This window comes from Bos taurus, chromosome 17 (assembly GCF_002263795.3).
Source record: "Bos taurus isolate L1 Dominette 01449 registration number 42190680 breed Hereford chromosome 17, ARS-UCD2.0, whole genome shotgun sequence".
Lineage (NCBI taxonomy): Eukaryota > Metazoa > Chordata > Mammalia > Artiodactyla > Bovidae > Bos > Bos taurus.
In genome coordinates, this window is record NC_037344.1 from 4,158,085 (window position 1) to 4,171,485 (window position 13,401).

At 47.0% G+C, this 13,401-nt stretch overlaps 1 protein-coding gene across 3 annotated transcripts in view; it reads right to left on the reverse strand.

Annotated features, from left to right (window-relative positions):
- The window catches only part of TMEM131L (transmembrane 131 like), a 175,298-nt gene extending 162,272 nt beyond the window's left edge, over positions 1-13,026 (reverse strand). For 2 of the 3 annotated variants that reach the window (XM_059875903.1, XM_024977061.2), the window contains exons 1-2: positions 12,851-13,026; positions 12,104-12,174 (exon numbers count right to left, since the gene is read on the reverse strand). In XM_059875903.1, the coding sequence (XP_059731886.1) occupies positions 12,104-12,174; positions 12,851-12,974 (195 nt within the window). In that variant the 5' untranslated portion in view covers positions 12,975-13,026. 3 annotated transcript variants of the gene reach the window in all.
- Between the last annotated feature and the right edge of the window lie 375 nt (positions 13,027-13,401).

A 13,401-nucleotide genomic window follows, 5' to 3' on the forward strand; every position in this document is an offset into this window, starting at 1 on the left:
GCCCAAATCCCTGTCTATAGCCCCAACCTCTCACTCAAACACGTTTACATCAATGCCCACCTTCCTATGAAAGCTGAGGCTCAAACAAGCTAAGTCAGACCCCACAGGATGGGAAGGACCAGTTAACTTAGCTGCAGCGCCACCACCAAACAGCTCCAGGGTCTGCACACCATCTCCCCGGAAACAGCCACACCAGACTCACAACGTCAGGGGTCCCTGCCAAGGGCCCACTCATGTCCAGGAGGCCCTCACACCCCCTGACCCCTGGGCAAACCTGTCACCCCCAAGCAGAGGATCTGTCCCCTCAGCAGACCTGTCCTTCTCCACCCCTTCTGCCTGCAAATGAGCCCGAGCCACCAGCGCCCAGGCCTACATGACCACTGTGACAGCTTTCCAGGCTATGGAAGGCTGCTGCCTTTCCGGGACGTGGAGAAAAGGAAACCCTCCTCTACTGCTGGTGGGAATGGGGGTTACAGAGAGTATTACAGAGGTTTCTCAAAAAACTAAAAACAGAAGTACCATATAGGCAGCAGTTCCGCTTGAGTATGTATCTGAGAAAAACAAAAACACTGATTCGAAAAAGATACGCGCACCTGTGTTCACAGCACCTCTATTTCCAAGAGCTAAGATATGGACACAGCCCAAATGCCCATCAACACATGAACAGATGAAGATGTGATACACACACACACACACACACACACACACACACACACACACAGACAAATGGAATACTACTCAGCCATAAAAAATGAAAATAAGACAGAGAAAGACAAATACTGTATGATATCACTTGCATGTGGAATCTAAAAAAAATTACAACTAGGGAATACAAAAAAAAACACACACTGATATAGAGAAGAAACTAGGAGTCGGCACAGGAGAGGGACAAGATGGGGGCAGAAGAATCACCTCAATTTATCTAATACTGACATCAGTTATACCTCAATAAAAAAAAATTTAAAGATTGCCACTGAGTCTGCATACAAAATCAGACAGAAGGAGAAAAGATATCTATGTTAACACATATACGTGGGATTTAAACAATGGTGTAGATGAACCAAGTAAGCAGAGCAGGAACAGAGATGCAGAAATAGAAAACGGACATGTGGCCACGTCGGGTGGGGAGGAGAGCAGGTGGGAGGAATCAGGAAATTAGGGCTGACAAATACATACACTACCATGAGTAAATCCGATCGCTAGTGGGAAGCTGCTACATACGCAGGAAGCTCAGCTCGGTGCTCTGAGATGACCTAGAGAAGGGGGAGGGTGGGAGGCTCAAGAGGGAAGGGATGCGTGAATACGTATAGCTGACTCTTCACCACTGGAGACACGGGTTCAATCCCTGGATCAAGAAGATCCCCTGGAATAGGAAATGGCAACTGGCTCCAGAGGAGGCTGGAGGGCTACAGTCCATGCGGTTGCAGAGAGTCAGACATGACTGAGCAACTGAGTACGAACACACACACACACACACACACACAGCTAATTCACTTCATTTACAGTGGAAACTAACACAGTATTGTAAAGCAACTATACTCCAATAAAAAATAATAATAAAATTTTAACAAATAAAAAGACTGCTGCACTCAACCCATCCTGTGTGTCAGTCCCTGAGTGGCCCCTCTTCCTCAACATCAGTCATTACTTACAGAACCCGGCAGTCAAGGTCACCACGTTAATCTCTGCTCAAGAACCTGGCTCCAAGCTCCTGAACTGGGAATTGAGCAACCGACACTTGACTTTGACACACTCACCCCAATCTCTACAGCCACACTTCAGCAGGGTTCTGGCTCCCATTCAAAACACAAGCATAAAACATGCCCCCCTGTGACAGCGTGTTAATGCAGGACTCTAAGTGGGCCACAGCAAAGAAATAGAGGAAAACAACAGAATGGGAAAGACCAGAGATCTCAAGAAAATTACAAATACCAACATTTCACGCAAAGATGGGCATAATAAAGGGCAGAAACAGCAGAAGAGATTAAGAGGTGATAAGAATACACAGAACTATACAAAAAAGGTCTTATGATCTAGATAATCAAAATGGTGTGCTCACTCACCTAGAGCCAGACATACCAGAGTATGAAGTCAAGTGGGCCTTAGGAAGCATCACTACAAAGTTACTGGAGGTGATGGAATTCCAGCTGAGCTATTTCAAATTCTAAAAGATGATGCTGTGAAAGTGCTGTCCTCAATATGCCAGCAAATTTGGAAAACTCAGCAGTGGCCACAGGACTGGAAAAGGTCAGTTTTCACTTCAATACCAAAGAAAGGCAACGCCAAAGAATGTTCAAACTACTGCATAATTGCACTCATCTCACACGCTAGCACAGAGAAGGCAATGGCACCCCACTCCAGTACTCTTGCCTGGAAACTCCCATGGATGGAGGAGCCTGGTAGGCTGCAGGCCATGGGGTCGCTAAGAGTTGGACACAACTGAGCAACTTCACTTTCACTTTTCACTTTCATGCATTGGAGAAGGAAATGGCAACCCACTCCAGTGTTCTTGCCTGGAGAATCCCAGGGACAGGGGAGCCTGGTGGGGTGCCGTATATGGGGTCGCACAGAGTCGGACACGACTGAATCAACTTAGCAGCAGCAACAGCAGCACATGCTAGCAAAGTAATGCTCAAAATTCTCCAAGCCAAGCTTCAACAGTATGTCAACTGTGAACTTCCAGATGTTCAAGCTGGATTTAGAAAAGGCAGAGGAACCAGAGATCAAATTGCCAACATCTACTGGATCACAGAAAAAGACAGACAGTTCTTGCTTTTTGTTAGTCTCCTGCTTTATTGACTACACCAAAGCCTTTGACTGTGTGGATCACAACAGACTATGGAAAATTCTTCAAGAGATGGGAATACCAGACCACCTCACCTGCCTCCTGAGAAATTTGTATGCAGGTCAAGTAGCAACAGTTAGAACTGGACATGGAACAGACTGGTTCCAAATCAGGAAAGGAGTACCTCAAGGCTGCATATTGTCATCCTGCTTATTTAACTTTTACGCAGAATACACCACGCAAAATACAGACTGGATGAAGCATAAGCTGGAATCAAGACTGCCAGGAGAAATATCAATAACCTCAGATATGCAGATGACACCACCCTTATGGCAGAAAGTGAAGAACTAAAAAGCGTCTTGATTTCTGAAAGTAAAAAGAAGAGAGTGAAAAAGTTGGCTTAAAACCCAACATTCAGAAAATTAAGATCATGGGATCCAGTCCCATCACTGCATGGCAAACAGATAGGGAAACAAGGACAGGCTTTATTTTTGGGGGCTCCAAAATCACTGCAGATGGTGACAGCAGCCATGAAATTAAAGGACGCTTGCTCCTTGGAAGAAAAGCTATGACAAACCAAGACAGCGTATTAAAAAGCAGAGAGATTACTTTGCCAACAAAGGTCCATCTAGTCGCAAAGCTATGGTTTTTCCAGTAGTCATGCATGGATGTGAGAGTTGGACTATAAAGAAAGCTGAGCGCCGAAGAATAGATGCTTTTGAACTGTTGTGTTGGAGAAGACTCTTCAGAGTCCCTTGGACTGCGAGGAGATCCAACCAGTCCATCCTAAAGGAAATCAGTCCTGAATATTTATTGGAAGGACTGATGCTGAAGATGAAACTCCAGTACTTTGGCCACCTAATGCGAAGAATTGACTCACTAGAAAGACCCTGATGCTGGGAAAGACTGAAGGTGGGAGGAGAAAGGGACAACAGAGGGTGAGATGGTTGGATGGCTCACCAACGTGACGGACACGAGTTTGAGTAAGCTCCAGGAGTTGGTGATGGACAGGGAAGCCTGGCATGCTGCAGTCCATGGGGTCACAAAGAGCATGACTGAGCAACTGAACTGAACTGACATGTCCATCCCAAGCTCCCTAACTATCCCTTCCCCTCATCCTACCCCCTGGCAACCATAAGTTCATTCTGAGTCTGTAAATCCCTGTTTTGTAAAGAAGTTAATTTTATCATTTCTTTCTAGATGCTACATATAAAGGATATCATACGATATATCTTCTCTAACTTCACTCGGTGACAATTTCCAGGTCCATCCATGCTGCTGCACATGGCGCTTTCATTCTTTTTAATGCTGAGAAACAGTACACTGCATACATGCAGCACATCTTCCTGATTCGTTCCTCGGCTGATGGACATCGAGGCTGCGTCCATGTGTTGGCTATTGTAAACAGTGCTGCAGGGAACACTGGGGCACACGTATCCTTTTAGATCATGTTTTTCTCTTGATACTCGCCCAGGCGTGGGACTGCAGAGTCATATGCCTACCTTGACCTCTTAAATTAAAACTGTAATTCCTATTGTCCAAATCTTCCTCCAGTCTGCCACCACATTATCACTGATGCCCTTCTAACAGACTACATAACTTACAATTTTGTCTACTTCTCATTTATCACCCATGTGCCTCCATTAAACAGGCAGCTCAGTGCAGGCAGTGGTTTTCTTTCCTTGTTCCCCGTGACAGCCTCAGCACCTCAAACAGTGCTCAGCCCACAGTATGTGTGCATAAATGTCTGCAGAGCTAAGCACAATCTGTTTCCTAAATACTAGTGAGTACTGCCAAATACCTGTCAGAAGGCTATTATCAAAAAGACAAAAGATCACAAAGGTTGGAGAAGATGTGGAAAAAAGGGAACCATCGGGCACTGCTGGTGGGATGTACCGTGGTGCAGCCACTATGGAAACAGTACGGAGGTTCCGCAAAAAATTAAAACCAGAACTACCATACGATCCAGCAACTCCATGTCTGAGTATTGATCCAAAGAAACTAAAACAGTAACTTGAAGAGATATATAATAGATAGATAGATATACACATCTAAGCTCACTGCAGCATTATTTACAGTAGCCAACACAAAGACTCAACCTAAGTAGTAATCTAAGTGTCCACTGATGGATGGATGGATGATGAACATGTGGTATGAAAACACACTGGAATATTACTCAGCCATATTAAAAAAATGAAATCTTGCCATTTGTAACAACATGAACAGACTTTGAGGGCATTATGCAAGGTGAAAGAAGTCGAAGACCAAATTCCGTATGATCTCGCTTATTTGTGGAATCTTTAACAAAACAAAACAAAAAAAACAGAACACCAAGTTCACAGATACAGGGAACAGATTGGTGGTTCCCAGGGGCAGGGGGACGGGGGTTGGGCAAAATGAATGAAGGATGTCAAAAGGTGCAGACTTCATTTATAAAATGAGTAATTTGTCACAAGGATATAATGTAGAGCCTGGTGACCACAGTAAATAATATTGTACAGCATATGTGAAATTGGCTGAGAAGGTAAATCTTAAAAGTTCTCATCACAAGAAAAAAATGTTTGTTACTAGGTATGGTAATAGATGTTAACTAGACTTATTGAGACTTCCCTGGTGGGCCAGTGGTTAGGACTCCAGGCTTCCAATACAGAGGGTGTGGGTTCAATTCCTAGTTGGTGAAGTAAGATTCATATGGCGTGGCCAAAAACTAAAAAATAAATAAAAGTTAACTAGACTGACTGTGGTGATCATTTTTCAGCAGCTCCAAGTATAGAATTATTATGGTATAAACCTAAAACTCATGGAACATTTTATGTCAATTATAGCTAAATAAAAATTTTTTCCAATTAAAAATGTTAATAGCAGCAGATATAACTATTTTTTTAAACTCAATTAAGCAAATTTTTAAAATTTGAAACTGAACATCCATTTTTTCTCTCAGACATGGGCACTTTATCAGCACCACAGTATTTTTCTGGTCAGACGGTGCTAAAACTCACACAGGAGCAAGGGGGCCAAAAGCCCGATCTCACGCTGAACATCTCCAGGGTTCAAATTCCATGACTGCTGCGTGCTTATCACCTTGGACAAGTTACTTACCCACTGTGGGGTCTCAACTTCCTCATCTGAAATCAGCTCTCAACACTTCATAGCTTCTGGAGTCTTAGCATGAGTTAACATCCGAGGCTGTTATAGAATGGGAAAGACTAGAGATCTCTTCAAGAAAATTACAGACACCAAGGGAACATTTCATGCAAAGATGGGCACAATAAAAGACAGAAATGGTATGGACCTAACAGAAGGAGAAGATATTAAGGAGAGGTGGCAAGAATACACATAAGAACTGTACAAAAAAGATCTTCATGAGCCAGATAATCACAATGGTGTGATCACTCTCCTGGAGCCAGATATCCTGGAATGTGAAGTCAAGTAGGCCTTAGGAAGCATCACTACGAACAAAGCTAGTGGAGGTGATGGAATTCCAGTTGAGCTATTTCAAATCCTAAAAGATGATGCTGTGAAAGTGCTGCACTCAATATGCCAGCAAATTTGGAATACTCAGCAGTGGCCACAGGACTGGAAAAGGTCAGTTTTCACTTCAATCCCAACGAAAGGCAATGCCAAAGAATGCTCAAACTACCACACAATTGCACTCATCTCACATGCTAGCAAAGTAATGCTCAAAATTCTCTAAGCCAAGCTTCAACAGTACGTCAACCGTGAACTTCCAGATGTTCAAACTGGATTTAGAAAAGTCAGAGGAACCAGAGATCAAACTGCCAACATCCACTGGATCACAGAAAAATTCAGACAGTTCTTCTTTTTGTTAGTCTCCTGCTTTATTGACTACACCAAAGCCTCTGACTGTGTGAATCACAACAAACTATGGAAAATTCTTAAGAGAGATGGGAATACCAGACCACCTGACCTGCCTCCTGAGAAATCTGCATGCAGGTCAAGAAGCAACGTTAGAAACAGACATGGAACAACGGACGGGTTCCAAATAGGGAAAGGAGTACATCAAGGCTGTATATTGTCACCCTGCTTATTTAATTTATATGCAGAGTACATCGTGTGAAATGCCGGGCTGGATGAAGCACAAACTAGAACCAAGAAGGCTGGGAAAAATATCAATAACCTCAGATATTCAGATGATACCACCCTTATGGCAGAAAGTGAAGAAGAACTAAAAAGATTCTTAATGAAAGTAAAAGAGGAGAGTAAAAAAGCTGGCTTAAAACTCAACATTCAAAAACCTAAGACCATGGCATCCAGTTTCATCATGGCAAACAGATGGGGAAACAATGACAGACTTTATTTTCTTAGACTCCAAAATCACTGCAGATGGTGACTGCAGCCATAAAATTGAAAGACGCTTGCCCCTTTGAAGAAAAGCTATGACAAACCTAGACAGTATATTAAAAAGCAGAGACATTACTTTGCCTACAAAGATCTGTCTAATCAAAGCTATGGTTTTTCCGGTGGTCATGTATGGATGTGAGAGTTGGACCATAAAGAAGGCTGAGCACAAAAGAACTGACGCTTTTGAACTGTGGTGTTGGAGAAGACTCCTGAGAGTCCCCTGGACTGCCAGGAGATCCAACCAGTCCATCCTAAAGGAGATCAGTCCTGAATGTTCACTGGAAGGACTGATGCTGAAGCTGAAACTCCAGTACTTGGGCCACCTGATGCAAAGAGCTAACTCATTTGAAAAGACCCTGATGCCGGGAAAGAGTGAAGGTGGGAAGAGAAGGGGACAACAGAGGATGAGATGGCTGGATGGCATCACCGACTCAATGGACATGAGTTTGAGCGAGCTCCGGGAGTTGGTGATGGACAGGGAGGCCTGGTGTGCTGCAGTCCATGGGGTCACAAAGAGTCAGACACGACGGAGTGACTGAACTGAACAACTCGAGGGCTTTTAAACAATGCCAGCAGTATTCATCCCATGTTAGTATTTTTTGACGTTAACAGTGGAATCTGATGTAACCAAAAATAAAACTCTATGACAAAAAGCTTTCCAAATACTAGGCGGTGCTTCCTGGCCTGGAGCAAGAGGCTATTTCCTTAGTACCTGAGATACTCTGCCATTTCCTGTTTCACTTTTCCACTGATTTCCGTTATCTACACACTCAGGCTTGAGAGGGTAAAATAAACAAGCTGTGGGATTTTTAAAGGCAAAAACATTTCTTATTCAACACTGTACTATCTGAACCCAGGTCAGCTCTTTGCTAGATGGACCAACCAGGCCAGAAGAGCGTGGCCTCCCCATCCCATCCCACCCCATCCCAAACCAACACGCTTCTGGACCAGGTAACAGCTGCTCCTCCTCAGCAGCCATGTTCAAGGCTCAGACCCTTAGGAGTGAGGCTTCTCACCCCAGCAAAGGCTGAAGAGACTAAATTAATAAATTCTAGATTGCCCTTCTTGTGCCTAGAACTAATAGAAATGTGATTATTAATAATAAGAACTCAATGTCTAAGATAGTCCATCGGCCATCTTTGAGAAAGACTAACCTCCTAAACAGGGAACTAGAAAAGACACTGACCACTGCTCCTCTTTCAGCAGGAAGAACCCCTGAATGCCCCACAATGGGGCCACCAAGCGTAGACGCCCAAACTCTCTTAAGGGAAACCCAATTAGGGCAACAAGGCATACACAAGAGAAAGAAAACAAATCCATACCCTCAAAGAACTCAAAGAGGTAAGAGATTTGTAGACAGTGCCAATGCCAAGGTAGGGGTCAGGAAGGACTGGTCTTGGATAAACGGCAAGGCAACAGAATTCATGGTTCCATTCAACAGACCCGTGTTGGGCCTGGCTAGCCAAGGGGCAGACGAGTGTCCTGGAGGAACGAGCAAGGCCATGGACAAGGTCAGATCACAAAAGGCCTCAGGCCCAGAATAGGTCAAATGGTTCACAGGGAATCCCAGAAGTTTCTGATCTTGGAGGAAGAGTAAGAAGGGGCACACAGCAATGTCTTGCACACACGCAACTACTTCTTGACAATAAAATATTTGACAAAAGCATTTGCTTGGGAGTTGGCATGGTGAAAGCCTGGATAAAGCACAATCAGAGGAGAGGGAAAATTCTGTAAATCTAACTGTAAAATAACATGTTTTCTTCTCCCTTCTTGTTATCAACACAGATCAAGTTTTAATGTCCTTAGACCAAAATATTTTACAAAACAAGAGTATATAACAAAAAGATATGAATAATATAACCTACCTATGCAATTGCTGGGCACATAATAAATGTGAGTTGCTCAGTTGTGTCTGACTCTTCAACCCCATGGGCTGTAACCTGCCAGGCTCCTCTGTCCATGGAATTCTCCAGGCAAGAATACTGGAGTGGGTTGCCATTCCCTTCTCCAGGGGATCTTCCTGACCCAGGGATTGAACCCAGGTCTCCTGTACTGCAGGCAGACTCTTGCAACAGTCTGAGCCACTATGCAATTGCTAGGCACATACTACTGTTCAGTTATCTGCACTGGCTCAGCCCCTTCAAAGCAGGAAAGCTGTTCCACACTCTCCAGTGACCAAATATAGGGGTCAGATGAGAATACTGCCACAATAATAGGAAACCTGTATTAAGCACTCACTAAGTTCAAGGCACTTAATCGGCACAAAATCCTGAGATAAGCAACACTATTAACCCCATTCTGCGGATGAAGAAACAGGATAGAGAGGCGGGAAGAACGGAGCCCCGAGTCAAACCCTGGAGGTCTGGCAGCTTATAACAACTCAGTTATATCTGGTTTTACTAATGATGCATTATTCAAGGTCTTGGTCCGTTAAGAGAGCCATTAGAAAAAGAAAAAAAGAAAAAAGGCCCAATTGACAAAAAAACATTTCCAAAAGAGAGAACTGTGCAAATGACAAGTGTCGGCCAGTGTTAGTATTCAATTTTGCAACACCACAGCTTCGGACACTCCTGTTTTACCAAGCACTGACAAATCTTAGCTTCCGAAGCCATCTTTAAGTCTTCCTGAAAGCAACCCAACTTACAAATTCATTAAGCAGAAAACCTTCAAATTTAAATAACACCTATAAATAGTCTACTTTGAACTGACTCCATAACACATATGAGGGGAACTTTTTCTGAAAAAATTCAAACTACTTTGAAAAGAATTCCCTAAAAATAACTCTCTTCAGAATTCTCTGCAGTTTACACTTACACTGACACACACACACACACACACACACACACGAGCCACTGAGACAGACATGCAGCTTAGATAGATAAATACAAATAGACCCACATCTATCCCTACCCCTACCCAGGTACATGCACGGTAAAACAATTTCAAAAAAATACACATACACACAGAGATGAAATATTTAGAAAATGATTTTGAACATCAGTTTCACTTTCATTACAGCTTTGATTAAAATAGCTTAGGTATAAACGCTTCTATAGTGAACATGCCAGAGGGACAGCTTCTAAAATTCTAACACTATTTTACCAAAACAAACTATATTATACATATAAACAAAACCAGAAATTAAGAATTAAATAAAATCACTTTTGAGCCTATAAATAAAACCCTTCATCATATCAGAGACTGACATTTCCACCTCTGAGGACAGTGACTGGGCCTTCCGCTACTGCTGTAACAAATGAAAGTCTATAATTTCCTTTCCTTTCAGTCTGGGTTGGCTGTCAACACTAACCAGTTAAGAGGTAGAGGGTACAATTGAGTAAAAATGCAAATATGTATAGATATACACCAGTGCTTCTCAACCCAGGCAATTCTGCTCCCGAGAGACATTTGGCAACGTCTAGAGACATTTTTAGCTGTCACAAATTGGGGAGGAGGGGGGGAGGGACAAGGGGGAGAGAGAAGTAAGAGCCACTGGCATCCAGTGGATAGAGGCAGATGCTCTAATGGCGTGACAGCACGCCAGCCCCCAACAATAAAGAATTCTCCAGCCCCAAATGTTACTAACACCTCTGTGGAAAACTCTGATATACACAAATATGACCATACTTTGTTAAAAGTAAATATGTCAAATGTTAAGTATGGTTCTCTCATCAGGAACTGAATGATTTCTATTTTGTTCTTTTTATCTTATTGCATTTTTTAACACTACACATTCGCCATTTACAATGGGGGTGGGGGGGTGGGGATCCATTTATTCCTTTTAAGAATAAATGTCCTCTATTTAAGAGGACAAACTGTTGATCCCTATCCCGACAGGAGTTTTTCTCCTAGGACTGGTCTTATGCAGCACCCTGGCCTTCAGCGAAGGGTCAGGAAATTTTTCCTCTAAAAAAATTACCTCTCCACCTTGAAGCTGTTATTCATTAGCACTGTATTAAAACGAATATTCCAAATATCTAGCAGCGCTCTGAAATGTAAAACTGCACAGCGTCACCAATTTCCAGCTACACATCCTGTTTTCTAAACAGCCACAAGAGACAACATAGAATTAAGTGCTACCACCAATGGAGGAAGTAATGAACATCCTCAAAACTATGGCACACAAACTGACTATTCCCTGAGGATTCAAAGCACTCCCCCACGTACCCAAAACATGCATCTCCCATGCTGTGCATGCATACTGTCGCTGCTCAAAGACACTCAACAATATCACATTTAAGTATGTACATCTGCAGTCAATGAAAATTTCTCCTGAAGTTAAAAAACCTTAAACACAAAGGCTTTGCTGTACTCTATGGCAGTGGTAAATCCTGGATGATGCCAAATGTCCAACCAATCTTTACCAACGACTTTTCCACGTGCCATCATTATATCGCATGGGGTGGGAGTGGGGGCCTTAAATTCGAGTTCTTAACAAGAGGCTGTATTTTAACACAAATTAAAGGGACTTGGAAAAGATCCAAGATCACCATCCTTTAAAGTCCCATCTTCATCCAAACAAAGCTACTTAAGGCCAATGGCAAGGACCGCTCACTAACATTTCTGCAATCAACACTGCATCCTCCGGTGGTCCTCAGGCGCACAGCACGGCTCACCGAGAGATCAGGGCACGGGCCCCTCGCCCACCCCGGACCACAGCCGGCCGAGGGGCCCGCCCTGTCCCTGGGCACCGGCGCCGCGGGCCGCGGCCCTGCTGAGGTGGCCTCGGCTCCCACCTCCTGAACTTGGGGCCGGCGTGACTCACGCTCTGTCACATGGCGCGGGAGGAGGCCGCGCAGGCCACCGTGGCCAGGTGTTCAGGCTCGGCCGGACCGTTTATTTGTCTTGCAAAGTGGCCCAAGCGCCCGCGCTGCGGGGGGGCCGCGGCCTCGGAGCCTCTCCCCCTCCCCCCTCCCCGCTCCCCGGCAGCCGCCCTGTCACCTCGGCCGTCCTCACCTGAGTGGGCAGCAGGAGTTCCCCTTCCTCCGCCTGCCACAGCTCCACCACGTTCGGCATGGGCTCGATCGCTGCACCAACACCAAAAAACATACCGCGGTTTTAATGCACGGAAAAGAAACGCTTCCTGTTTCCCGATCGTCTCCTCCGTGCACCCGCCTCACCAAAACAAGCCTCCCTTCCCTTCCAGAAGCGGAGGCCACCCGAAGAGCCAGCCGCAGATCGGAACACAATGCACCCGGTGCGAGCCGGCAGCCCCTCGGACTGTGAGGCGACTGCGTGCGGGCTCGCGGGTTCTCGCGCTTGGGGGCAAGGCAGGCCACCCCGCGGGACCCCGCGCTCCGCATCCCGCAGCAGCTGCAGCGGGCGAGTGCGGGACGCGGCCCTGGCGGCCGGGCTCCGGGAACAAAGCTGCAGGAAACCGGGCCGCGGCGGGGCCCCAGCGCGCGCCACACAAAGCGGGGGCTGCGCCCGGGGCGCCCGGGGCCCGCGCACAAAGGCTCCGGGGCGCGCGCGGCTAGCGGTCCGCGCCGCGGTCCCCGAGCCCCGCGACTGCCCAGCTTTCGGGTGGCGGGGGCGCGGGAGCGGACGCTGCGGGGGGCGGAGGGCACCAGCCCGGAATTGCAGGCTCTCCTTCCCCCTTTCCCGTTCCTCCCCTCGCCCTCTTACAGATCTCAGCGGTTCCCCCAAAAGAAAGAGGGGGGGGCGGGGTGGAGAGAGGAGCCCGCGGAGCGGCGCCAGGCTGACCTTGTCCCTGAGCCCCTCCCGGGCGGCCGCAGGGCAGGAGAACGTGGAAGACGCCCAGCAGGAGGTTCACGGCCGCGGCGGTGCGGCGGTAGCAGCCGGGCTGCGGGCGTCGGGGCCCCGCCATGCTGCTGCTCGCGCTCCTCTCGGCTGCTCGCCGCGCTCGCCGCCCGCTCGCTGGCGCCCCGGCCGCCTCGCCCGGGCCCGCCCCCGCGCCGCCCGCTCGCCCCGCCCCGCCCCGCGCCGCCGCCGCCCGCCCCCGCCGCCGCCGCCGCAGCTGCTGCCTGCCCGCCTCGGGCGCGCCGCTCGCTCCGCGCGTGTGCGCCACAGATAGGGAGGGACGGAACGCCGAGGGGCGCGGGGAACGTGGACAATGCGAACGCCGCGGCCGCCGCCCCGCCCCGCGCGGAATGCAGGGCCGCGGGCCCGGCTCGAGGCCCCTTGGCGGCCGCCTTCCCCGAGGCGGGGGCTCCGGGCATTTTCCGCGACCGTGACAGGGGCTCTGAGAGCCGGCGGAAGGGATCCCGGGCCACTGTCGCCAGGAACTTTGAGGT